General features: G+C 44.2%; 2 protein-coding genes across 2 annotated transcripts; both read left to right on the top strand.

Annotated features, from left to right (window-relative positions):
• The first annotated feature begins 5,336 nt into the window (after nucleotides 1–5,336).
• LOC124195834 (protein dissatisfaction-like) lies at nucleotides 5,337–9,172 on the top strand. The gene is made up of 9 exons (XM_046590432.1): nucleotides 5,337–5,720; nucleotides 5,847–5,927; nucleotides 6,074–6,235; nucleotides 6,873–7,549; nucleotides 7,629–7,793; nucleotides 7,870–8,154; nucleotides 8,271–8,352; nucleotides 8,492–8,576; nucleotides 8,699–9,172. Exons 1-9 carry the CDS (start codon nucleotides 5,615–5,617, stop codon nucleotides 8,910–8,912), a joined length of 1,857 nt encoding a protein of 618 aa, XP_046446388.1. The 5' UTR covers nucleotides 5,337–5,614; the 3' UTR covers nucleotides 8,913–9,172.
• Nucleotides 9,173–14,039: 4,867 nt separating this feature from the next.
• Nucleotides 14,040–26,273, top strand: LOC124195833 (proteoglycan 4-like). Its single transcript, XM_046590431.1, has 5 exons — nucleotides 14,040–14,346; nucleotides 19,557–19,819; nucleotides 22,681–22,757; nucleotides 22,890–22,987; nucleotides 23,138–26,273. The coding sequence occupies exons 1-5, from the start codon at nucleotides 14,310–14,312 to the stop codon at nucleotides 25,420–25,422; spliced, it is 2,760 nt and encodes a 919-aa protein (XP_046446387.1). The 5' UTR covers nucleotides 14,040–14,309; the 3' UTR covers nucleotides 25,423–26,273.
• The last annotated feature ends 645 nt before the right edge of the window (nucleotides 26,274–26,918 follow it).

The raw sequence follows: 26,918 nt of genomic DNA, 5'->3' as shown, positions 1-26,918 counted from the left end.
CTGTGGCCGGCTGCGTGTGATGTTGCACATAAAACCAGTCATCATTTCGCTCTTTTGCTCCTGGATAGGTTCAACATCTGCAGACTTTCCCATCCAGCACTGCACGATGGCCGGAGCAAATAGCCTCTCTCCCCAAATTTCTTGTACAACGATTGATATAGATCTATTTCTCTTTTTCTTTCGTTTGGTTACATGTATAGAAAAAGACTTGGGTGCTGTGTATTTAGACTCTCGTCGGCAATACTCTCTGGCGCCGTCCATTTATATACTCTCACCGCAAGTCATCAAGTATATCGGCTCCACTTACATCACCTATACACACACACACGTAGCCTATATAGTACACCGTCAGCAGTGCAATATTAATTATGTGTTTCTCAGCACATCTAGACCTGCCTTTGATTGATGATATAAAGGCGCTCTATATACCTGTATATTTGTTCGTCTCTATAATAACTGCGCGGAGAGAGCCTTTTGGCTGATGGCAAACGTGATTTCATGGCCTTGTAGACTTGCGTGTACATTATAGCCAAGCTGAAATTTCATCATCACGGCCTAGGCAGAGGCGATATATAGGCTTATAATGCAAATGAATTGTTCAGGGAGGCGCAGAAATTAAATGATTTCCTACACACACGCAGACATCTTTGGATCCCGCCCGCGATACATTTATTATTATTATCAACGCGCGAAACGATGCCTGGGCCTGTAACAAGAGCGAAAGGCCAGCAGGCGGACGGGAGAGACTCTGTTGAGATGTGACGAGCAGCTTTCGGCATCAGCAAACCCCCGAAAGGCTTACATCATCAAATGTGTGTAAGGCGATTGGCCCCCCCACTCCATATCCAGCAGCAACAGCAAAACATCCACGGTTGGAAATTGAAAACTCTTCCGCTCTGATGGATTGACGATCAGATCTTTCCCCTTCTCCGCTTGTGTATATATGTATAGACCAGAGGACGCGGCGACTAATAGGCTATTTGGCCCGCCCGGTTATACGAACGTGGATGAATTAAGCGAGATATGTATATACAAGCGACTGTGCTCGGAGGTCATCAAATATGAATGCCAAAGACGCGCAAATCAGACGACTCTTCCACAGCAGCACAAGTCGGCCAGTTCACCCAAAGAAGAAGAAGATGTGTGTTCCAAGTCATCACATCAGCAGCAGCAGCAGACTGATGTGTAAATGATACCTACTAGCTCTCCCCCTCAGCCAGCCAAAACCGACCGACATGACGAATCATTCTCTGCCCAACCAGAGCCAGAAAGACCCGCGACTAAGGATTACATATATGTACAAAATACAAAACCTGAAGAGGAAAGAGAGGATTAGCCAGATGAGTGAACTCACCAACATATATCCATCAAGAGAGCAGAAACTGTTCATATTTATATGTGTGTGTATTCTCTATTTAACTGCGGATGCGCTATTCACCTATTCAAAAACTCGTTACGTAAGAGCCAAGACGAAAGATGCGCATAGATTACGCTCCAGTTCCTTTCTACATTACAAGACCTACATTTACCATAAATAGTCCAACTGGGAGAGATATGCGTCCCTGACAAATTATTAGATACTCCCCCATTCAAGTCCGAGCAGATGACGTAACCTAAAAGGGACTCTGTGGCTCTTTTCTGTAATCGCCCAGTCCATTCCGCAAGACTTCCAAGACCGTCCAGTGAGAAGGTATGTATATCTAAATTGACCCCACCAACCACATCATTTAAGTATACATCAATAATCGATTGTTGTATAGACACATGACAACAATAGGCGGGCGTCAGAGCACGCGACCATTTGTCCACAACAAAAGCAAATTGCACAAAACTATTTTGTATAGCCTACCTGGAATAATATACGCAGAGTTTCCTACCGCTATAACATCATCCTAAATCTCTCTCCTCCCCCTCCGGTAACAAACACCTGAAACACGCTCGGAAGAAGAGAAAAAAAATGGGGTTGTGGTCCATCCAGCGGAAGGGGAGAAGGTTTTTTTGTTCAAGCGGAAGGGACAGCTGTTGGCTTTGACGCTTGTTCACACATCCCGCCCCTGTGGCCATGTATACTACTACTATCTAACTGCGTGTGTACTACTTTTCCAGGAGACGACTACTATACTATAGCTGCTGCGTGCAAAATGCTGTTGGAGAGAGAGAGAGGTGATGATCCATCCCAAACAGGACAAGGATCACACACATCGCTCTCCTGCTGGATGGAGGAAAAAGGGGCCGTGCGGTTGGCGTCAGCTGGAGATTCTTTTCACTTTTTCTCCCTCCACCGTTTACATCCCAATTTTTTTTTTTTTTTTCATCAGGGGGGATGATGGCGGAAGGGGCTACAGCCCAAGCTCATCCCACCAACACGACAAATTTATAGGATACAATGCAACAACAATAGCCCTTATTCCCCTCGATTTTTCTTAGATCTCGAGCTGTTGTTGTTGTTATATCTGCTCTCAAACATTTTTTGGGTTTTTTTTTTTCTTTTTGTGCATTCAATAGCCCGGTCCTTTTAACTTATTTACATCTCGACTGGTTATATTTCTCGGGAAAATCCTCGTTGTTGTTTTTTTCTTGTTGCGTTTTGACCGACGTCAAAAATGGTCAATGTCAAACTATCTATAGTCAAGTTGATTCTTCATTTCTTTTTTGAATTTCAAATAATCCGAATTATCCCGCGCTGCTGCTGTGCTGTGCTGGACCTGTTGACGGGAGAACTTCTCGAGTCTCAGTTTCACACAGATCCTTGAAACAAAATTTAAAAAAAAAAATAATGTTGATTTTGACAAGTTGAAGTTGAAATCAGTTTTGATTTTAAAAAGCGTGCGGTTGAATCACTTCAATGTAACACGTACGATTGCGCAACAATAATATACACTCCAGTATATTACGTATATATATACATTGAAAAGAAGAGGGGGAAGTATATTATAAAGCAGTATAGAGAGAACGCGTGTGTCTAATAAAACATTTCAAGTGTTTTGCTGTGCGGGTGGTCGGGGAACAAAAAAGGGCATCCGCTTTTAGCCTTTGCGCCGGCGTCGGTGGGGGAGATGATTGGTCACGCGGTGCGTATCATCAAGCTGCTTTTGTCACCATCATCCACCCCTCCGCATCACGTTCTATCGTCACTTGTGGCTCTCTCATCACTTCCAGGCTAATGGACTAGATATATCAGCTGATGAAACAATTACACAGCTGATTCCAAAGTTTTCCATTTCATTTTATCTATAGAGAATAGAAAAATGGCGGCCGTTCTTTTTTGATTGGCTAACTTTGCACTGCCGACTGTCGGTTAGATTACACGTTTCTAATGAACTCGATTATCTCAGCTCTCTCTCTACTAGTTGCGTGTGTCTGTAAAGCCTACACATCAAATCTAGACGATAGATAGACACACACAGCACACTCTAAAAGTTTGGTTCAAATGAAATCGCGTCTGCTGTGCTTGGCTGTGATGTGTGTATTATACAGCTGGCGGCTGCTCCGCGGGCTCATATTCTATATATTTCGTTGTATGGGAATATAAGAGAATATGCAAGTGACGGTCACACAACTTTTGAATCCATCTATCGCTCCGGGAGGCATCACACGCTCATCTCTTTCTCTCTCTCTCTCTCTCTCCTCGATACGCTGATGGATCTAAATGCCAGAGTTATACACTTATGTAAATCTATACCAGGATTTGAATGCCCTATTGACTCAGGGCTTCCACATCTTTTAAGTGATTTTCAATGAGACATACATATAGTACCGTCGTCTCTATCCTGTGGGGGATATAATGGAGAGTGCACAGGCCTATCTGGCTGTAAAAATGGTCCAAAGAAAAACAGTTAACGGCGCTGCGCGATTTTACTTTTCTAATCGAATGTAAATAACCGGCGGATCAGGCCGTCAACATCAGAGAGAGAGAGAGAAATAGGAGACTAGACATTTCTTTATTCTTATATTATCAATTGTATCAACATGGGCGACATAAATCCGGTCGTGTCAAAGTGTTTGGCTACGTGCCGACAAGTCGATCCACTGGCTACGCATGTCCTCCAAGTATTCACATATTATTCTACACGTGCAGCAAATAACTAACAGCAGCTCGTAGCTACGTAGTAGAACTATAGTAGATAGGTACCCAAGTTGCTCTTATGTTATTTCTATTCGGTGTTTAAGCGACCGCATGTGGATCGCCTTATGTATTTCCTTGTGATGATCTTGTTAAAAAGGGATTGGCCCCCTGAATGTGTCAAATCTCAAAGCACATATATTGAACTACGGCGGAAGGAGGGAACCGCCCAGTTGCTCCTAGTCGATCCTCCTCCTACTCTATTGCGGCGCAGAAAGTATAAAAGGGAAGGTGGGGACCGCCCCGCGTGACGAAATCCTTTTGTAAACTGACGTGTGTGTGTGTCTACCGACGTCGATATTCCTTTGCAAAGTGTTATGCGACGCCACGTGCCGTCACTTATGTACTTACAAGGACTCGCGCTCGTCTTGTTGACTCAATCACTTCCTAACCCCCCCCCCCCACACACCTCACTCCATTAAAAAAATGTTTGAAAAATCAAAACAATAACAATATATCCATCGATGATAAGAAAAAATTTGATTTTCGGATTTTGATGCGCCGCTTCAATTTTTTGGATGATTTGATTTGCCGCGATTTATTTCGGAAACATAATGGAGTTTGTTGCCAATGGCGTCCATCCATCAAAAGCCGGCGGGAGCGACGCGATCGGGAGAGAGAAACACGAGTAACACACAACAGCCGAAACTACTGGGAATAAGACGAGTTCTAACTTCTAAGCGATCGCAAGGATCAAGGAGTTTCTCTTATAGATGCGAGATATAAATGTATGGAAAAGGGGGGGGGGGGAGTCATCTTTTATATGTACACACTCGGCACGATAGATAGATGTGTGTAGGCTACTACTATAAAGGGGGGAGCGACTCGAGGAGAGAGTGTGCTCCTGGCTGGCTCCTATATCTGCATCGCCGACGCACCTGGGATCGTTCCCACAGCACCCGACGACCAACAAGGAGAGAAAGCGATGCCGCAGTCGGGCGACCAGGATCCCCGATGAGGAGGGCGGATACATGATACACTTTCACTTTCCCGCCTCCTAACCACCCCACCCCCCCCCCTACCAGAAAACCTTTTCTCCACCCATTTAACTGACAAAATGGCCACACAGCATCTCTCACTTTGCAGCTCTGGGTGGCAGCCCACAGCCCCGGCCTCTATCCATCCACTGGATGCTGCTGCTCCTGCCAGCCGGAGTGTGTGTGTATATAGAAGAAGGAGCTATCAAGCCTTCGCGCCGACACGGTGATGACGCGCTAGTCTCTCCCCTATCGGCTCTTCTCTGATGTGCTGATTCTCTTCTCCTCTCCTCTCTCTCCGGCTCCTGATATTCGACGCTGGAGCGACAAAGAGACGGCACTCTTCGGTCAACCGCCCAACCGACCTGACCTTTTACCTCCCCTTTGCTCCTGCTCCTGCTCTACACCAGCTGCGGAAGTATAGATACACACTCAAAAGCCATCGTCTCCCCTCCTCGTAGTCATTAGATCGAATTACAACATTTACACACACACACTGGACGGCAGGAACATAATGGACGAGTTGGTGATGATGAGGTCAGTTGGCGTAGGAGCCGGAAGCGCCGGTGCTTCAATTATTTCCAGCGTCAGATCGTTACCAGAAAAACCGCGGCGAACAGGTAAAAAAAAAATTGTTTAATTATTTGTTTGTCTGTGTGCGAAATTTGAATGAAAATTGTATTAACTATCATTTGGAATTTTTTTTTAATTTTTGAATTTGGCGCTATTCGATTTTATTTTTTAAGGTGACCGATTATTGGATATTCCCTGCAAAGTTTGCGGCGATCGCAGTTCAGGCAAACATTACGGCATCTTCAGTTGCGATGGCAAGTCTTGGAACACTATTTTGACAAACAGTTTCATACGTTTGCGCTCTTAATTCGATTTGAATGTCTAGAAAATTAAATCAGTCGTCAAATCAATTATTATTATACTGACAGTTTGTTTTTTTAAACGATTGCTGTTTGTGAAGGTTGTTCGGGATTCTTCAAGCGCAGCATCCATCGAGCCCGGGTCTACACTTGCAAAGCCCAGGGCGACCTGAAAAATTGCTGCCCAGTCGACAAGACTCACCGCAATCAATGCCGAGCTTGTCGCCTCCACAAATGCTTCGCAGCCAACATGAACAAAGATGGTAATGTGTGGAAACTTAAGGCATCCCCTCATTTTTTTTTTCTGCAATTCATTTTTAATATTTCGGGATATTCCTTGCCTGTCATTCAAATTCCCCGCGCTTCGTTCGTCAATGAATTGGCCGCGGGAGTTTTGACGAGCTGAGGCCATCTAGCGGTGAACGATCCAACACCTTGGTGGCGTGAACGATTGATCATAAGAAAAAAGAGTCCACCATTTGAAAAATGAATTTTTCTGGTTTAATGCCGTCCTAGTCTTACATTGGTAAAATAAGCGCCATTATTCAAAAAGTTGAACTGCCGTTATTTTCCGTACAATTAATCGTAGGACACTGGGACGATTGATGTTATGTCTGTATTAAGGTCTTGTATACATACCGTCGAAAGAGTTTAAGTAGATCAACCTAAAACAAAGCTATTATAGACAAAGACGCTCAATCGAAAACGTGTCAAGTCTGATTTGATTCAAGAGCTTCGGGGCGCTATTATTTGAACCCCCGACCACTACCACCTATTGCTCCAGATTCACTCCAATTGTCATGATTGAAAGTGGCTAATAGCTATCCAACGTTGTGTCTGCGAGTGTGATTTGAGGTTACGTCATAATATTACATTGACTATACTTATTTTGCAATGTAGCAGTTCAACACGAACGGGGTCCTCGTAAACCGCGTTTGAAAGATTCGCTGATGGCCGCCGAGCGATCCAGCGTCCATCATCATTTCGGCGGCGGCGGCGGCGGTGTTCCCATATCGGCGGCCGGCTGCCTATCTATGGGCAACCACAACAACAACAACAACAGTACTCAACAGCATTTAACGACTTCCTCGACTTCATCAGGACTGGTCACTAGCACGACGAGCAGCAGCAATACTAGCTCGGCCGTCATCATCAAATCGCTAACGTCTCATTCGCGCCATAATAGCGCCGGAATGATGTCGTCAACTCCGCCCGGATGCTGTTCGTCTTCTTCGTCGACTTGCACTCCGCCGCCTCCGCCGCCAGCAGCGCCTCCTCCGCCGGCCATGAATCTCTCGTCGACGTCCAGCGCGGCTTCGTCCATCATTTCCAGTTCGTTCGTCCCGTCGTCCTTTCCGCATCCGCATCATTTACCTTTGCTGCAACTGCATCCACCTCCGCTTCCGGCCGGTCTCAAAGGATCTGCGGACGTCGGGATCTTGTCGGGCGCTTGCAATCCTTCGTCGTCGTCCTCTCTGTCCAGCTCCTTTCTACTCAACGCGGCCGTTCAACACCTTCCGGCGCTCCATCTTTGGCCGACGCTCCACTTGCAACAGGACGGCGCCAAAAATCACGCCGTAATTTGATTTCATTCACGGTCATAAAACAAACAATCAGCGATTAATGATGAATGATTTGGAATCATTGACTTGACAGGATTTGATGCTGGGTTCCAGCCATTTCAGCCGGACGCCGCCCTTGTTTGACTCGGCCAGCTTGATGCTCCATCCAGCCATGATGGCCCTGGGAAGTTCTTTCCCATTCGGAAGCGCTGGAACAACAACAACAACAACATCACCCGGCTCCTACGAGCTTCTCCAAGTCAGTCCTATAATTATGCCATTAATTTGAAGGCCGGAATGATATCCATTTCAAATCTTTCATTTTGAACATTAAGGAAACTTCGGCCAGGCTTTTATTTATGGCGGTTCGTTGGGTTCGTTGGCTGACGCCGTTCCAGACTCTGTCGAGAGCCGATCAGCAGCTCCTCCTCCAAGAATCTTGGAAGGAGCTTTTCCTTCTCTATCTGGCCCAGTGGTCATCGCCCTGGGACTTGGGAGCGATTTTGACTCAGCGGTTGATGAACCGCCAGCAACAGCAGCAGCAACAACAACAGCACGGCGGAATGCGGATGATGCAGGCCGACGATCTCCTGCTAGCGACGGAAATCAAAACGATCCAGGTAGACTATACGCATCACACACATTTTGTTAGCAACTTTCTTTTAGACTATCCATTTCGTCTTTTATATTTATTATGATTTATTATTCATTGCGGTTGGATTTTGTGTCGTGCTAGGAATTGATGAGCAGGTACAGGCAACTTTCTCCCGACGGAAGTGAATGCGGTTGCCTCAAAGCGATCGCTGTTTTCAAACCAGGTAATTTAATAACCATAATCATAAACAACAATGTGGATTGGCTATGTCAATTGAATTCCGCTTACAGCCAAGCTCTGCTCCTTCGCTATATTTGAAAATAATAATTCATTCAATCCTTTTTTTGTTGTTGTGTGTATAGAAACGGGAGGATTGTCCGAGGTCCGGCCAGTTGAATTGATGCAAGACCAAGCCCAGTGTATTTTGGCCGACTACGTACGCCATCGGTATAATAAATTTACTAAGATTTTTGACCCAATTATTTTCGAATAATTCTAATCTGCAAAAATTTTCTTTTTTGGGCTTTGCCATCATTATTTCAAATGGGCATGAAAATTAAAATTGGCAGGTATCCGAGACAATTGACACGATTCGGTCGGCTGTTGCTTCTTTTACCTTGTCTCCGGCTGGTCCGTTCGTCCACCGTCGAGCTGCTCTTCTTCAAGGACACACTGGGAGAAGTGGCCATTAACCGCGTCCTGGACGACATTTATTCAGGTGACACTGGCATTCACCAACACGGAAACAACAACAACAACAACAACAACAACACTAGCAAATAAATATCGTATCGCATATATATCTAGTCACAATCACATTATTTATGCATTATTTGCATACGAAACTATGTTAATTACGTCTGTGCAAATTTTGGTTTGGTTTCATCGATGGGCGCGTCTGTTTTCTTATTATTATTCATGCGCAACAACAAATACCGGTGTGTCGTCATTATCATTTCAAATCCCAATTCCTCCCTGCCCCCCCCCCTCCCCCATGTTATTACCATTCATTCACTTAAAGTATAAACATCGATCTGTCTGTCTTTGTTGACTGTTATTCAATCAAGATGATGAGATTTTCTTCCCCCCCCCCCTGTTATAGTAGTTAGAACATTTCATTGGATCACGTCTCTCCTATAGATAGGCGATTAAATAATAACGGGGGCCGTCGCGGGATCGATCGGCGGAGTAAAAGGCCTAGTTAGTGCGCGATAAGGGCACATAAGGGCCACTACTACTAGGGAGCGTCTAATAATAATAATTCCTGTATTATATCCTTTTGGCTGTTGTATGGTATATACGTGTAATACTGAACTATATAGAGACTGTTGTGTATCAAAAGAAGAAGAAGAAGAAGAAAAAGAAGAAGAAACGAATGAAAGAAAAAGAAAAAAATGACGTTGATGCTGCTGGAGTATATATTATATAGTTGGGCTATTGTGTGTAACTATATCTGATGTCGGTTGACTCCGCCGTGCGGCCTATAGGCCACAGCCCCGGTTCGCGGCCTATAGCCTCTAATTGACCGCAACGACATGGTCAGCATTTCGACTTTATTACGTGGCTATAGAGAGATGGATAGGGGGGGGGGGGGAGAGGTGCAGGTCAATTTTGATCAGGAACCAATATATACGGTCTCGTGCGCTGTATAGCTCCCGGTCAGTCAGCCAATTACACGGTAATAACCTTCTCCTCCGTTCCCCGTTCCGTGGAGCTTGGATATTATTTATTTTCGTTCCTGATGTGTGCCATCAAATCCTTTTTACGTCGAACCCGACTTTGGATTAACATCATTTATTGACTTTAATTCCTTTAATAGGTTATTGACCCATATTTATTTGAGTTGATGGAAATAATGATCAGACTCTATTTTCTATTTTTGGAATTGATCCATTTGAAATAAGAGAATGGAGAAGGCGATGATGTAATAAATCAGCGATTGGCGCACAGCTGCGGCCGCAATCACCGCACACTTGCACAGCGCCTCAGCTTCTAGTCGTTCTGGGAGAAAGTTATTACCGCAATGATTACAAGTCGATACAAGATATATATGGCGGATCTGGATATGATACAAACCCATGTAGATAATATTAGATATCTCCTGCATCGTTGGGGGGGCAACCAAAATCAACGATATCGACTTTCTATATACGCGCTGGGAAAATCAGAAGAAAACGTCACGACGGGTTTATCAGACATAACAAAAAGAAAAAAGATGACGACAGGTTCGATTTCTAGCGCTCTTTTATCTGATCCGATCCATTCCGCGGATGACGAGAGAGAGTTTTACCGTGGACAATTTTGTTTTACGTGGGCCTGGAAATTCCGGCCGGACTAAATGTCTCTACAGGTCCGAAAAGGAATAAAAAGGCCGAATGAGAGAAACGGCTAGAAAATCCCCTAGAACAATCAACTCTGGAACACCCCAGCAGCCAGCAGAAGAGAATATCAGCTCGTAAAAATAAAGGAAGAAGTTAACGAGAAAAAGCGACTAATGAGAATAGCGAGAAGGAGATAGCCAGCCAGCCAGCCCAGCTAGCACTTAATAAAGACGGCCTCCTGCTGCGCTGCTTCTGCATCCGCTCCAATATCTTTCTTTTTCTTTTTTCTGATTATTACTATATACCAACACACAGGAGAGAAGATTCCGGCGGAGGAGAAAATGAAGGTGAAGCCGGGCGTGACGACGATTGACGATGACTTGACCATCACAGTTTGGCTATTTTAAAAAATAAAATAAACCGCACCGCAAACCGGCCTCGGCCGGCTCTATTTTATTATACTACACACCGATCTGACGACGAGAGATCTAGGACGCGTGCTTTTGAGTCGCCCAACTGAATTTTCGTTCAATTATTATTTCAACATTTAATAATACAAAGAAAAACAAAACATGGCCGCGCTGAATTATTTGATCAAAATCAATGAAACCCTATACGGAAAAAGGGAGAAATAAAACATTTTGAAAAAGAAGAAGAACTTTTTTATCTAGCTGTGAATCCTTGACAAGTGCATAAATATAAGTCGCCTGGAGCTTCGGCGGATGAGTGGGGAAAAAACACAACAGATGCTCCGCGCGCACAAACACGAACGTATTTATTTCGTCCGGTAATAGCGGCGCGGCAGCACTTAACATGTTCACTCACGACGGGCTTGATGGGGGCCATCGGAATCACACACACACAGAAACATGCATATACAGGCAAAACGCGCGCTGATTTTTCCCGGCAGCGCATGCTGTAGTATCCCGTCATGCGGCTCAATCTTCATCCAGCCATCGGTGCTGTGCGCATCCGTCGACGGAAGGATATTTTTAAAAAGAAAATTCGGATCGAGCTCTTATTTATTAAAGATACCGATCTCCACCATGCGAAAGAGATAAGAACCCCATCCTATATCATTTTCTCTCTCGCGTTTTTCTGCGAAATCGACACAAAATAGAAAAATTCCGGATGAATAATAAGAAAAAGAAGATTGAGCCCTTTTGGAATAAAAACAAAAAATAATTTTCATTTTTCCATTTCACATATTGCAGCCAGCTGTTGTAGTAGCTGCACGTTGATACATGTTAGATCACTGGTCTACATCTCTATGTATGGAAAACAATTCAAATTTAGGCGATGATGATGAAAGAGTGCGGGAGAGAGAAAGAAAGAAAAAAGGGCGACGTGACTAGATTCTTCTCTCCTCTGTCTTGTGTGTGTTTCTTCCTTTTTTCTCGACCGCCACCGAGTTGTACTGTACATAGGAGGATTTGGAGAAGAAAAAAAGGCGGATAATGGCACATGCTGAGACGATCATTCGACCCAGATACGGCGAGTTATCGCTCATAACTCTTTTGGGATGGGACTTGGCGGGCCGTTAAAGAATCCCGGGCATCACCGCAAAGTCTCTTTTTTTTTTAATAATCTCTTAAGTGCATTACACTATGGAATTAAACGATACGAATAGTATAGTACTAGTGCTAGGCTATTATACACGTCAACTGCAGAGATGGGCGATAGACGGGCCTTTCTTTTGCGTGGCCGTTTAATAATGGACAGAAGGGCCCTGCAGCCTCAGATGATGGTCTCTGTGATGTTGTACATCTAAGCCAGCAGGTTTATACTTATTGACGTTGGTATAGGCCTACATATAATATGGCTTTGGCGGATATGTATAAAGAGACTCTCTCTGGTCGGTGCGGGACTAGAATAATCCAACGAGAATAATTTGAGATGTCGACAGCTGAGCGGAGACCGAAGGCGCGGGCTGGCCGCGGGAAAACCGCACAATTGTGACGACGTCGGCGGCGACATGCGGCGGCGCTCTTCTTCTTCTTCTTCTTTTTCGGTCGTGATTTCTCCGTCGACGACTACACGGGAAGAGGAGAGCGCAGTGGCGGTGGTGGTGTATAGAAATTGTCGTGACGAACACCGACAGCACAAACGCGGCGTAAATCAATTCGAAAGTGACGGGCCGGCGACGAGAGGGAATCCGCAGCAGCCAGCGACCAATAAGCCAGCAGCAACAATAGAAAGAACAAGGACGCGCTAGAGAGAGAGCTGGATATTGTTATCCATGTTTAAGAGAGAGAGGAGAGAAAATCCGGAAGGAGATATAGGAATTCGTGACGCTTCATCAAACTTTATTGACTAGTTGTTTACTAGACCGGCCAGCAGCAGAGCCCAACCGAAAGAAAACAACTATAACCTGCTATAGTATAGGGATCTAATACACTCTAAAGCTCAACTTTTGTTGGCTGATATGGCCTTTAGGCTTTTGTATATGTACACATAATCAAGCCTTATTCTAAACCGAGCCCTTGTTACGCCAACCGTATAGAAGTTTAATAAGTTTATATATATTTTACTTAACTGGGAAAAAGAAAACGAAAAATGATTTGGTTATATTTTGCCTTTTCTCGTCTTATTATAATCCTGGGATACGGCCGGGTTACTTTCGGGCAATCGTCCAGCAGTTTCATCTGTCGGATGATTCCAAGGTTCGCACGGTCATATTTACAGAAGCCCAGCCTCTCTAACCATCAAACTATAGCCAATACAATAAAGCATAAGAAGGTCTTAAGAGATATGAAATAAGGAGGCCAGAAAAGAATCCTTGGAAGAAAAAGTAAAATCCCATCAACTCAACTCTGCTCCGGACGACAACTTTTCTTGGTTTTTTTTTTATTTATTGATGCAATAATAATATAACCCGGCATCAGTGTGCTGTGTGCGCCACCTAATAATCTATGCGCTGGAAAAACCTCAAGAAATTGAACGAAAAAAAAAATAACAATCATCTTATGAATGGCCGCTTGAGACATGTATAAGACGACATTTAGCCGAATTACATTGGAACGGGAGTTGCCGGGGTACCCAGCGTCACATGCAGAGATTTTCGCTATCAAGAAAAAGCCCCCAAAAAAAAAGAAAAATAAAAAAAAACTAGTTTGATCCCATTCGTCCAGCAGTCCAACATTTTCTCAGCCGCGGCCAAACTTTTTCGTGCGTCCGCGTGTGTAGTAACAGCATCCAAGTGATTTGTCGCCTGTATGCGCTTCACAATCAGCGGCTCCAACTTTTTCGTCCGCTCTCTTTACTATATCCACCAATCATCTGTATATGTACGCACATTTTTCACGAAAAATATCAAGAAAAAAAACAACCGTGGTGGTGGTGGTGGTGGGCTACGGTTCAGCAGTCATTCACGCGCCTAAAAGTTAAAAAAGAAAAAGAAAAAAAAAGTTATTTTTGTGGAGTAAGAAGAAGAACATGTACACACACTACTGCCCTATAATACAATGGGGCAGTACCAGCACCGAGTGGGAGTGGTCTCAAGTCTTCTTCTAGCTACTAGACTGCTGCTGCTGCTGCTCTACGACGACGGGTATGGCAGATAGTATAAAAAGAGCGGCGAGGAACTGTGTCGGCCGCCACTCTCTCATCCGTCCCTCTCTATACATGTGCTGCAGCTCTCTCGATCCCTTTTTCGGAAGCGACATTCATCTCAACTACAACTACATCTATCGCGAGTGCGGCTATACACTGTGCTGGGGGATTTGGCGCTGGATTAACCGGAGGCAAATTTCATACTTCCAGGGAATCTTTGGCGCGTGTATAGACAAAGTGACGGCAGCCAATAAAGTTCATTTTGGCTTCCCAGCTGTTTCCCTACATCCAGCTAGCGGCCAATTCCATGGCACTCTTCCATCAGCATCCGCAAGATTCCACCCGTAAGTTTTGCATAATGCATTTCCAATCTAGCGCCCATTTGAGGCCATTTGTGTGACAGTCAGTCAGTCGGGTACCCGTCAGCGCAAAAGTTACCCCCCCACCAAACTAGTTCAATTTGAGTTTGCCGCACCAGCAAACGCCATAGATACGCCTAAATAGTACTCGTAGTAGCTATATAGTGCAAAGTCAACTTATTCGCCTTTCTCGCTGGGTGGTTTCAGATGAGTTGATAGGGAAAGAAGAGAGACGTCTACAGACGCTCTTTTTTTTTATTTTTATTTGATTTCAAATTGCGCGCGCTCCGCTTCAGCTCCATTAAAAGAAAAAAAAAAGAGTCCATAACGGAACGCGGCTTAAACGGCGTAAAACACATACACACACACACCATTCACAATGGGGCACAAGCTCCTATACATTATATACGATACTCTGCGGCCATATCCTATACCCCCCTCTAATAGTTGAGTCGTTAAAAAGCAAAAAAATGTCTCGTTTGCTGATTGTCTCACAAAATGAACGTCTCATTTCTAAAAAAGACAATTTCTTCGTTGGCAAACTTAAATTTTATTGGTTTCCATTTTTTTCCCCGGTACATTAAACTTGTGTGACGATCCGCCGAAAAAAAAAAAATTAAAAAATATATGTGTATAATAAGTTATGCTAGCCTGATGACTTGTTCTTCCATCAGCGGCTCACTCTTCCGCATTATAACGCCAAGCTTTCCCTCGACATTATTTGACCAATCAATATGATACCCATACATACAGTTATTATATAACCCCCTCCCCCGCAAAAAAAAAGATGCTACAGTGTACATGGGTTGTGTAAACAAAAGGATGGCCCATTGCGAAAAAAAAAGAAAAAGTTTTTTTTTTTTTCTGGGTATGGGGGGGGCTTTTTAGATAATATATTTTATGTTGCATTGGAGCAGCAGCAGCTAGCAAGGAAAAAGAAGCTAAATCCGACAGCGGCAGAAGAAGCGCAGCAAGAGCTAAAGTCACCCAAGCTCCATCGGTTTTTCGTGAGGCCGGAGCCAGCCACTGTATATCTTCTTTTGAGAGATATATAAGACGTGGCTATATAGCGTGCGATGCGTGTGCGGGGAAAAAAAAAAAAAGAAAAGATGTACAACGTAAGAAAAAGAGGGGGAGAGAGCAGGAAATGTATAAGGAAGTGGAGGGAAAGAAGATGCGCGCGGAAAAGGAAAGAACGAAGAAGAAAAAAGGAGAACATCCAACACCACCAGCCAGCCAGCCAGCCCCTCTACCCTATTCCACTAGCGATCAATCTCGTCCGGGTGGCTGGACGCAGTTCACTACTGCTGCTTCTGTGTGTACAGTCTAAAGCCTATCTCGGTCGTTCTTCTTCTTCTTCCCCTTTTTCTCTCCATCGCTTTACCGTTCCGGCTGGATTGAATATATTTATAAGGCACAAGTTACTATATAGCGCAAGGGGCTCTAGAGAGTAGAGACAGCAGACTTGCTGGGCACGAGACAATCGACAACCGGGTTGGGTGGGGGTGCGTATATATACAAATCACCGCTGTCAAGATAGAGAATCAAACGCTAGACACACACAATACAAACCAAAATATCTCGATTGCTATATCTATATTATAGATCCACCACCCCATCCATACTATAAGAGTTAAGTTGATGGCATATAGGGCCCCTTTTAGCTCTGGGGTTCGACATCATCAAATGAATGTACACACGACGGAAGAAGAAAAGGACGTGGACTTGATGATACAGTGCAGCAGAGAGAACATGGGCGACAAGAGGTTCTCGTTTGTTAACTGGCTCGTGCTCCTGCTGGCTGCCATCTCGTTATTATATCTCTCGGCATACTTATTTTTCCGCCTCTCTCTCTCTATCTCTCAACCATTGCCCTATTTGTTATTTCCTTTTTTCTTCTTAGCCTGCGTCTAATTTTACTACTTGTATGTGTTAACTCTCGCCAAGCGGATATGCTCTCCTCATCATGTCCGGATACTTGAAACGTCCGACAAAATCCTTCCTACACTTACACACAGCCTATATACAGCCCTCGAGTACAAAAAAGTGTGTGTGTCTATTACAGCAGAGAAAACGAGACCCTATACACATCTATAGCAAAGGAGAGCGCAGGGGAGCAAACACGCACTAGTGTTCCGTCTGACTCTTAGCTCACGACTCCGTTCGTGTGTGAATTTTTAATCAAAAGGTTCTCGCACCCGCACTCCTCATATACAACCCCACTCTTCTTCCTTCTTTTGACTTCCTTTATGCAGTTGCAAGTCGTGTACACACCCGCTGAACCCGATAGACAAGTTGCCATAGCGCTCGGTTACGTCTACGTGGTAGTAGCGTATACGGGCCGCATGTATTTGCATTCGAGCTGCTGTACTATATAGCGATTTTAATTAAATTTATCTGACACGAAGAGAAAGCGAATATTAGCGGGTGTAAAAAGAAATACGTCTGAATTATTAATTTCGAAAACAAATCAGGGCCGCAAAAGGAGGTCCCGCGTGAAAGTCGCAGAGTGACGCGCCCGAATTTTTGATTGATATTTTTTTATTTTATTTATTTATTTTTTAATTCACTAGTATACAACATCTCCTCCATTCATCAACATTATTTTCTGGTTGTAAGCCCGATGTGTACACGCTGTGTGTGTGTCTACAGTCCATCATGAGGTTTATCTTTGGCTGGTACTATCTATAGAGTGCTGCACAGCGGCGGCGGCTCACACCTGTGTTCGGTACGAGAATAATGAGGTTAGACGTGTCGTCAAGACAACAACTGTGAAAAGAAAAAAAAAATCGTCCGGGATGGGCGCTTTCCCTTCAGCGACAGATGGTCCCGCATCTTTTTTCTTCTTCCCTATCTAATGCTGCTGCTGCTGCTGCCCACAAATCTTTCGAAGAATATCTTTTCCGCCCATTTTTTTTTCATGCCGGGCTATTATCCTCTTTCGCGTGTTCAACGGCGAATGTCTGAATGTACCATTCAGCCAAAATAATGGGCTTTAACATTTCTTGAGTGTGTCAAAAGGTCTAAACCGCACCGAGAGTTCGTTGCCAAATCTAGCTTTGCCAATATCAAGTTTTATCCTATTATTTGGTTTTATTCGAATTATTTACTGTTATTTAGTTAGTTTTATTTTATCCAATCATTTTTGATTGGATATTTGGTATTTTAATGGTATTCGATCAAAAACTCGACTCATTTTGGCAATCTGGCAAGTCCAAAACCGGGCCATCCCAGATTGCAGACTACTATTTGGCGAACGACACATGAAACACGTCGTGCATGAAACGGCTTTTTTTGTGAGTAAATAATAGGAATCATAGAAAAAAAACCTATAAGGAAATAGTATGTACACTTCACAACTGACATTCTACTATTTTGGCAGGTATGTTTGTCTTAATTTTTTAAACCTGAGTGTGAATCATTTTGTAGTGTAAAATGCTAGTAGAGACTGACACAGACATAGCTTTCTATCTTGTCAGAGGCCAGGCTCAGGCCACCATGGTCGAATTAGAGGAAAATGATGAAGAGATCATTTCAAGCATCTCAGCGATTTCTTGTCCAACATCATCCATGTAAAAAAGTCACTAGGTAGTTTTTGTTGGGGAAGCCATCCAAACACTAAGAACTACGTAAAGGTATAGTACATAGAGGACTAGGAGTTTATTTATTTAGTTTTTAATTTAGTTTAAAATTAGATGGGCGAACATAAACATTTCTTGTGAGTCTGTAAAAAAAAAAAAGTCTGAACCCTTTCGAGATTAAACCCACACAGATTGTCAAGAGAACAACTTTTGAGAGCTATAACCCACGAATAATTATTTGTTGTTATTTTGGGAGGAAAATGGAATGAAAGGGCGCGGTGACACTCCCGACTGCGTGTCTCTGAATGATTTCACACGAGAGATAATCGAATCTTGTTCGCAGGAATTCGAAAACATTTCCAGGAAAGGGGCTAATTGAATGTTTACGCAATGGCATAGGTTGCGTACGTACCCAAACAAACAACAGTTATACAGCACATCTCCTAGCTTTTTCGAAAGAAAAACACGGAGCGTGAATTGTTTCAATTTCTTTCCCCGACCGAGCGAATATTCACATGAAAGCCCACGAAAAAGAAGAAAAAAGAAAAATAAACGCCCCGTGCAGTGACTGTGCGATGGCCCGACTAAATCATCTGCACCTCTGGAGAATAACGAATGTGGGACTGCGTCTCGTAATTATTATTAGGTCTCGAGAAACACATCGAGAGAGAGCGTAGTTTACTTCGTTACACGGAGGATAGGAGAATTCTGCGGGAACGGTCTCACACTTGTGGACCGGCTCTGCTGCTGCACAGTCCAAGTGGGTCGAATAAACACACACACACACTATACATCCCTGGCTGGAAAAAAGAAGAAAAAAAGTTTCTTGGGGTTGGACTAGTGTGTGTGTTGCTGGCCAAGTGATCATCCGAGCGTAACGGTCCTGCTGCTGTGAGTCTGGGCAGCAGCATTAGCCGAGCTCTGCTGCTGTGTGTTTTAGTACACGCATCACCATAAGTCGCTAGTTGTGCAACTGCTTCTGTGGGTCACTAGTACTCGGCAATTTAGACCACGTCGACCGAGAGACCCACACAGGGACAGAGAGAGAGTCAAAGCTTCATGTGTGAGTATGGAACCATCTGTTGGATGTTTTTCATTTTCATCCATCGACTTTTTTTTCTTCTCCGTATTTTCTACGTTACACCTCCCCCCTCGAATCATAGGGAGAAACAGATAGTAATAAGGAACATCTAATAACATCCTGCAAACTTGTGCCCCATTGCTCCTGGAGCTCTTACGGCAGAATGATGGAATAGGCCGTCCTTGTTTTTTGTTTTTTCGTTATCATCAAGATAGAAGTAATGATCATTACTCTCAGCCCCGGTTGTAACAGTACCGTAACGGATGGTCTACTCTATACCACCACCACTAGAGATTATATACTCCCTTCGTTCATTTTCCAGGGAAAAAACTCGGGCGTCTGGGTCCTCTCTCTCTCTCAACCGACACCTCTAATTGATATTCCATCTTGTTTGGTTTTTTTCCTTTCCTGGAAAAAAATAAGATTCTTTTTCTCAAATTTTTGTGAATGAATTTTCTTGATTTATACATCAAAGCGATACATCATGCTGGCGGTTCATTATACGTTTGTAATTTTTATTTCTTTTTTTCTAGTATCGTACGATGGAGGTTTCGGCTCACGGACATGGTCGAACATGATGGTGATGTGGCTGCTGTTGATTTCTATGGCTGTAATCGGATCCAGCGAAGCGGCCGGAACGAGGACGACATTCGCCGGTAACCGATTGCCCGACATCGTGCCCGGTGTTCCCGGCGTTGACTATCCGGTAGCGTCGCGCGTTCCCGCCACGCTTCGGTTCCAATGCGACCAACAAGATTACCCGGGATTCTTCGCCGATCCAGAAACTGGTTGCCAGGTAATTAGTCCTTCAATCCTACCCCCACCCTCTCTCTCTCTCTCTTTTCCGACCGACACTCTTATCCACGCACAGCACACGCAAAGCTATTGATTATTTATAGAAAACCTTTGATATATCCAACATGAGATGATTAAAAAAAGTCGCAAAACTTTTGGTTGCGCTCGTGTGTATAGCTCTCAAACAAGTCCAGCGTGACGACGGGAGGTTGATGGCGTCAATTCCGTCAAATTTCATTAATTCTCGTCTACAATTCGATAATCAAACCAAAAAAAAGGCGAAACTTTTCTTCCGGTAAAAGCTGCATCTATCCAATTTCGTGTGTTTGTAGGTTAGGCTGCAACGTGTACTATATACACACTCGACTTGAGTTTGACGAGGTTTTATATTTTTTTCAAGTCGAATGCGTCACCAAAAATCAACTTCTTACGCATCAAATACAAACAAAAAACGAAATAAGTACCAACAGTTTCTCAAAGAGTCTTCTTGTGAGGGCTGACGGACCTATTACCATTTCTTGTTTCGTTCAAACGTCGTCGAGGGACATTTTTTGTCTCTCTTTTTTTGACGTCGAACGAATAAGGGACACATCACCGACCAACGATGCATGGGCATATTATATAGCTGATGCCCAACCGAGCGTATGAAACTTTCCAGGGGTCTTTTGGGGTTGGACTATGGCTGCCGCCGCTGCACTTCGGACATCGGCAGGGGCCGTTCGCCGCGTGACTTTCCAATGCGTAAGACAAAAGTTTGAGCTAGCTAGCTAGGGAAAGAGACACATAGACTTGTCGTTTGTTGCTGTTGTCCTCTTTGATCTCTCTCCTCTGCGCCTCTCTTTTCTTTCAAGGGAAATCCATGTCAAACACGGGTGACTTTCTCCGATGGTGTACAACGAGAAAAGGACAATATGTAGACGTTCTGCTCCGTGTAGATAATAATGTGTTCTTTACTGCGTAACAACATGGGGGGGGGGGGCAACAAATATGTTGAACACGAGTCGCCTTTCTCGATTCGAGTCGGTCTTATATTGGTCGTTATTGATGTACACAAGACGCAACGACAATCGATATCCGCCGCCAAAGCTTCGACCTTCTTATTTGGGTTCGCTTTGGCTGAACATTGCGTCCAATTATATACGCTGGACTCTTATCTATCTGTCCATAAAGCCATAGAAAAAGAAAAAGAAGAAGAAGAAAAAACGATGTGGAATTGAAGAAATCTTGGGAGATCATGTGCGCCAAAGTCAATTCCGACTGGACATGGGAAATACGTATATATCTATGATGACCAGGGCTCTGGCGATGGCTCTATAATCCAATTTCAATTCCATTTCGGTTGACTACGTTCGGCCGTGTATATAGAGATAAAAAGGAGGAAAACAAGCCAGCAAAGAAAATGATGAAGAAAATCAAAAAAAAAAATCAAAATTCAATTTTTATTTTTCCCTTTTCGTATCGTCATCGGCTTTTGTGTCTCTCCATGTTGTATACAAGAGTAGAGTAGCCACTAGTATAATAATAATAAGTTGTGTATACATTTTGACATGTATACCATGTAAATCCCAGACAGGGGAAAAGAGCTCTTGAGCTTTTTCAATAGAGTAGACCTATTACTTTCGATCCAATTTTACATTTCCCTTTTTCCAACCCGTTGCAAAGGAGCTAGCTACTTTTTCAATGGCGACAGTCTATAGGTCTATGCTTGTATTATTACTATCATCTACACACACATATACAAACATATAGTTGAGCCTTGTATTATTGTACCTATATCACTGGTGAAAAGGGAATGACTGTTGTATTATTAGAAAATAAGGGCATCACAAAAAGAAGATAGGATGAGTGCTGTCTGTGTATATCTTTTCAGTGATCTTTCTTCCGTCGGTTCCGTTTTTTTTTTACTCCCCCCTCTTTACACACATCCGGACACACACCCACATAGACTCAGAGTCTAAGCTTTATAGGGCGCTGCTTTATCGATCGAGATGTGCGACCCTTTTGGCTTGTTATTTTATTCAACTTCCGCGGAAGACCAAATAATAATAATAAAAAAAAGGGGGAACCGAATAACCGAATTTTATATTTTTCATTTCAGAATCTCTACACATTTTATCGTAAATATTCAAACCCCCGGAATCATTCGATCAGCTGCTCCGTTGTACAGCAACGACCGATGCATAATGTATAATGTAATTTTATGCATGTTTCTGTCAAACAATTTTTTTTTTTTTCGGGCGAGTTATAATATCGCAAATCGGATCAGAGCGCGCAACAACGGCATTGAAGAAAATATTACCGGGAAACAAAATTTTTCTGCCGAAGCCGTGCAGTGCTGCCTTGCTGATGATAGGAAACGCCCACAACACACATATAATAACGAGTGGGCCGTGATGTTTCTATAACGTTCATTAAGGAAGGGAGAGATATAAGCTGTTTGTATTAGGACGTCTATAGTTTGTGTATAGCTACTGGCTCCTCTTCGTGCATTAGAAAGTCATTTGGCCGACGTCACGTAGGAAAGCTCTATGAATCTTCGTTAATAATGGCGCTCAGACACGTTCATCTCATCTAATGTATAAGCGCAGAGTCTACGATGCGTGGATACAGGCCTATGCACACAACAATAAGCACAGCGGCGGGTGTATACGTGCAATATTACCCATCTTTTCCGACGACTGAAAGGCCTTGCGTCCGTTGGCTTTTTGGGGCGAAATGGCGCAGCATTTCTCAAAAACAATATCCCTAAAATAAATTCCACGAAAAAAGCAGCAGCTTAAATCTAATCACTTATTATTCAAAAAAATGGGGTGTGACGTCGATGGAATGTTAAACAATGATGTCGTTTGCCCAAATTTGCAGGTTTTCCACGTTTGTCGTGACAACAAGAAAACGTCGTTCCTCTGTCCGAACGGGACGCTCTACCATCAGCGCTTCTTGTACGTATAATTGAATTGACTTAAATATTTGATTTCCACCAAATCTCATTCATTCCCCCCCTCTTTTCTTTTTTTCTTTTTCTTCTTTTTCTTGTTTGTTGTTGACACAAATAACATTACCCCGGACAACAGCGTTTGCGACTGGTGGTTCAATGTCGACTGTTCCAAATCCGTTGGACTGTACCCGCTCAACAAAGATGTCATCCAACGGCACGAGCAACAACCTCAAGGTTCGTATTTAAGACATCGCCATCACAATAAATAATAAGCGGTTCTCCGCCCTCCTCCGTCGGAGCCTAATTTGTGGCCCCCTTTTTTTTGTGTTGGTTACAAAAGAAAAAGCCCTAATTGCATGATTGCTGTGACACTAATTTATATAGATCGCCGACTGGAAGGATCAACCCAACCGCAAGTCGCCGCCGCCGCCGAACGCAGTAGCAGTTCGCCGTATTTCCAGGAGCCGACGCCGACGCCATCTTTCGCTCGATTCGACAAGCGCGAAGTGTCGGAACCGACGTTCCAGGAATGGGCGTCGCGACATATTCCGCTGTCGAAACCATCTGACACGGCCAACTTCAAGACGACTCGAGCCGGAACGGATTGGGTTCCCGGTAATCGACCGAGAGCTCCTGACGTCACGGTCCCGTTCTACGAGTCGCCTTTCAAAACACTGGCGTCCACTTCGGGGACTGACGTTAGCCGAGACCCGTGGTCACCCACTGTGACGTCGCCGTCCAGCCGATATGAGTCCTCATCCGATTACGGCCGCGATAATTTGAAGAGTAAAGAAGAGTATCCCATATCAACGTCGTTGTTGCCGGATAAGTGGTTGCTGCTGGCCCAGGATCCTGACTTCCTTAACAATATCGCTTGGGGTGCACAATTGCACATTCTCAATAAAACGAGAGGCTCGGGTTACCTGCGAACCAAGCCGAATAATAACCGCAAGCCAATAAATCAGCAAGAGCTGGAGTCGCATCCGTTCCAGGGTTTCAGGTCAAACCCCACCAGCAAAAGTCCTTCAAATGACCGTTCCAGTATTCGTATTGAACCCAATACCCACCAAGAACGTCAACCCGAACGACAACCCGACAGACCATCCGAGCGCCAACCTGAGCGCCAACCTGAGCGCCAACCTGAACGCCAATTCGAACGCCAATTTGAACGCCAATTTGAACGCCAATTTGAACGCCAATTCGGTCGTCAACCGGAGCGTCAATTTGAACGTCAACCCGAACATCAACCCGAACGTCAACCCGAACGTCAACCTGAACGTCAACCCGAACGTCAACCCGAACGTCAACCCGAAAGACAACCCGAAAGACAACCCGAAAGACAACCCGAACGTCAACCCGAACGCCAGTTCGAGCGACAACCAGAACGTCAATTTGGACGCCAACCTGAACGTCCTACACCTCCATTTGTTCCGAGCTCTTTACTTAGCGTATCGAAAGAACAACAGGAACAGGAGGAGAAGAACAGCATCTACTGGAAACCTTTCCCGAGTACTAGTAATCCAAATTCAATCGTTCACATTTCCACCACTAGCCGACCCATCCAGCTTCCGGTGAGCACCGCTGTACACTACAGCAGTCCTCCTATCCGACCGGTTCAACAAAAGACGACGTATGCGGCTCCGCCGAAACCTACTCCAACGACGATCTATGCCACAACGAAACAGCAGCCCAAATTACCATCACCTTACCAGGCAACCAAGACGACCGTCTACGTGAAAAAGCCCTGGGTCACTACTCCCGCCGGTTATACTTACGGCAGCACCAAGCCGAAACAACTGAAGAAACAACAATATTACTACTCTACTTCATCGGCTGTGGGTGCGGCCTCTTCTCCGTCCTATCAAACAGCGTCCTATCAGACGGCGGCGTACCCAACGGCGTACCCAACGGCGTACCCAACTCCCGCATACCAAGTGGTCCTGACCGGCGGATCGGATTATCAGGTGACCAGTGTCCTGACTCGACCTGCACCGCCAGCAGCGCGCTCACCTGCTCCAACAACAACCCATCCGTTACAGCAGAAATCTCCTGCGTTGCGGAATACGCCGCTATTAGTGCAGCCGCAGAAGTTAATTCCGCTCTCAATCTTGCTGCCGCTGGAGCCGCATCCTTCCACCAATCAGCATCTGCCGTACACCAATCAGAGATCCCAGCAGCAGCCGGTCACTCGGCCACTGCAAACTGTTCGACCTCAGACACCGTGGCCGACTCAACCTTCCCCGATCATCATTCCACTTCACAACAGTAGAAGCGACACTTTCCGGCCGTCGGAATTGGTCAAAATGTCCGTTCCGATGCGGCCTTCCTTGTTACTTTCGTCGACCGGACCTTCCTCCAGTTCGCCTTTCGAGTTTGAACCGACCCAGCACCGCGAATGGGAGTCGTCGGTCACGCCCACAGCAGCGTCATCTTCCATAAATTACCAAACGTCCGCCAGCACTAATAACAATCACTTTGACACGTTCCCCCCAACACCCCAACAGGATGGACGTCACATTGCGACCGTTATCACCGGTAAACTGAAACCGGTTAATGTGTTTCCAACTGAAGCGACCGATAGTGCCGGCAGCAATAATAGCGACGACATCCGCTCGTTTGTCGTCCGGCCAAGGAACCCCATCACGCTGGCCTCTTCCTCGGCTCAATGATGATCGTTAATGGCTCTGATCGCTGCGCGTTGGGGCGAAAAACTGTTTGTGTATACATCACATTAAGCCATATTAATCGACACATAATCAAGCAGATCCCTATGTTATTTGGCAGGGTATATAATTTCATGAATCACTCACTCATTCATCATAGTGTCGTTTTTTTTCCATTGTTTCTCCCCACGATTTTTTTCTAAATAATTCTCTTCGCTTTTTGAAATGGTGAATAATGGATTTCTGTTTGTTACATTCCTGCAGATCTTTCAAATGAATAATAGGTCCCCCAAAAGTATAATCGGACGAAAATCTGCACTTTAGACAAACACGGTGAAAAAGTCATTCATCCCAATCCTATAAATACGTTTTGTATACTAACTGATGTTGTACTCTTTTGTCCGGTGTTCGTGAACTGTACCATATTAACTTTTTTTTAACGGCGTTTTCAAATCTCCCGCGGTCTCTTCTCTTCCAATTTATTAACCAGTCGACCACTCTACACGCATCGCACAACAAGCATAAGATTTTGTTTCCTTTTGTTATTCCCTTTCTCTTCCTTCTTTCACTTTTTTTAAAAACCAAATCGCTGGTTTTTTTGTTCTTTTTGGGTTTTTTTATTTTTGAAAGTTACGCACTTAGCAGCACGTTATTATTATTACTAGAGAGAGTTGTAGAACGACTTGCTCGCACATATAAATATACGCACATAGTGACATGCAGAACTATTCCATAACCTATCCCAGACAGTATTAACACACCCAAAAGTCTGTTCTATATCCCATAATATATTCCCATCATAAACGAGCAAGCCCCCGCTGAAAATGAATAAATACACACAACATTTTTCCGAGTCACTTTCTTTCTGAATCCTTTGTCTGACGAACTCTAAATTGAATTAAGATCTATTTTCTAGTTCAGTTTTTTTTTCCTGACTGGCTTGTTCAATTTGCACTGATTATGTCGCAGTGTGGGCTAAATGACTGAAACTGGACCTGCTCCTACTTTCTCGATCGGGGAAATGAAAGAAAGTGCATTCATTTATCCGAAACCACAGGTAACAAGCCCGTCAGCTATGCCAAGCCGTTCGTGCCACATTTTACGGAAAATGTAACTTAGGTAATAGGCTAAATAGCGGTAATAGTAACGCAAGTTGTTTTGCCAATTCCAATCGCAAAAACCTTGATTTAATTCACGAACAACTCAGTGATGCGCACATTAAAATGAGTTGAAAATGAACCAGTAGTAAGCTCGACGACTTCGCCATCTAGGGTGGAGTATTCGAAGAAATGTTTTAAACTGTTTAATAACTTTTTAAGGTTAAATCTATTGCCACGACATGATGTCGTGGCGCGACGGTCAAAACTGTCTATTGTCACGACATCTGTCGTGGCAATAAAGAGAAAATTGTCTATTGCCACGACACGCCACGATACGCCTATACTTCCTCTCTGATCTCTCATATCGTGGCAATAACACGAAATTTGTCTATTGCCACGACA

Source organism: Daphnia pulex, chromosome 6, assembly GCF_021134715.1.
Source record: "Daphnia pulex isolate KAP4 chromosome 6, ASM2113471v1".
NCBI lineage: Eukaryota > Metazoa > Arthropoda > Branchiopoda > Diplostraca > Daphniidae > Daphnia > Daphnia pulex.
This window is presented reverse-complemented; position numbering and strand designations above follow the sequence as displayed.

Bases quoted from the DNA above. Each gene is read 5' to 3' on its own strand.
- LOC124195834 (XM_046590432.1), top strand. From the start codon at position 5,615: ATGGACGAGTTGGTGATGATGAGGTCAGTTGGCGTAGGAGCCGGAAGC. The intron at 8,353-8,491 runs GTAATTTAATAA...TTGTGTGTATAG, and splicing joins GATCGCTGTTTTCAAACCAG to AAACGGGAGGATTGTCCGAG. The intron at 8,577-8,698 runs GTATAATAAATT...TAAAATTGGCAG, and splicing joins GCCGACTACGTACGCCATCG to GTATCCGAGACAATTGACAC.
- LOC124195833 (XM_046590431.1), top strand. From the start codon at position 14,310: ATGGCACTCTTCCATCAGCATCCGCAAGATTCCACCC. The intron at 22,758-22,889 runs GTACGTATAATT...CCCGGACAACAG, and splicing joins CTCTACCATCAGCGCTTCTT to CGTTTGCGACTGGTGGTTCA. The intron at 22,988-23,137 runs GTTCGTATTTAA...TAATTTATATAG, and splicing joins GCACGAGCAACAACCTCAAG to ATCGCCGACTGGAAGGATCA.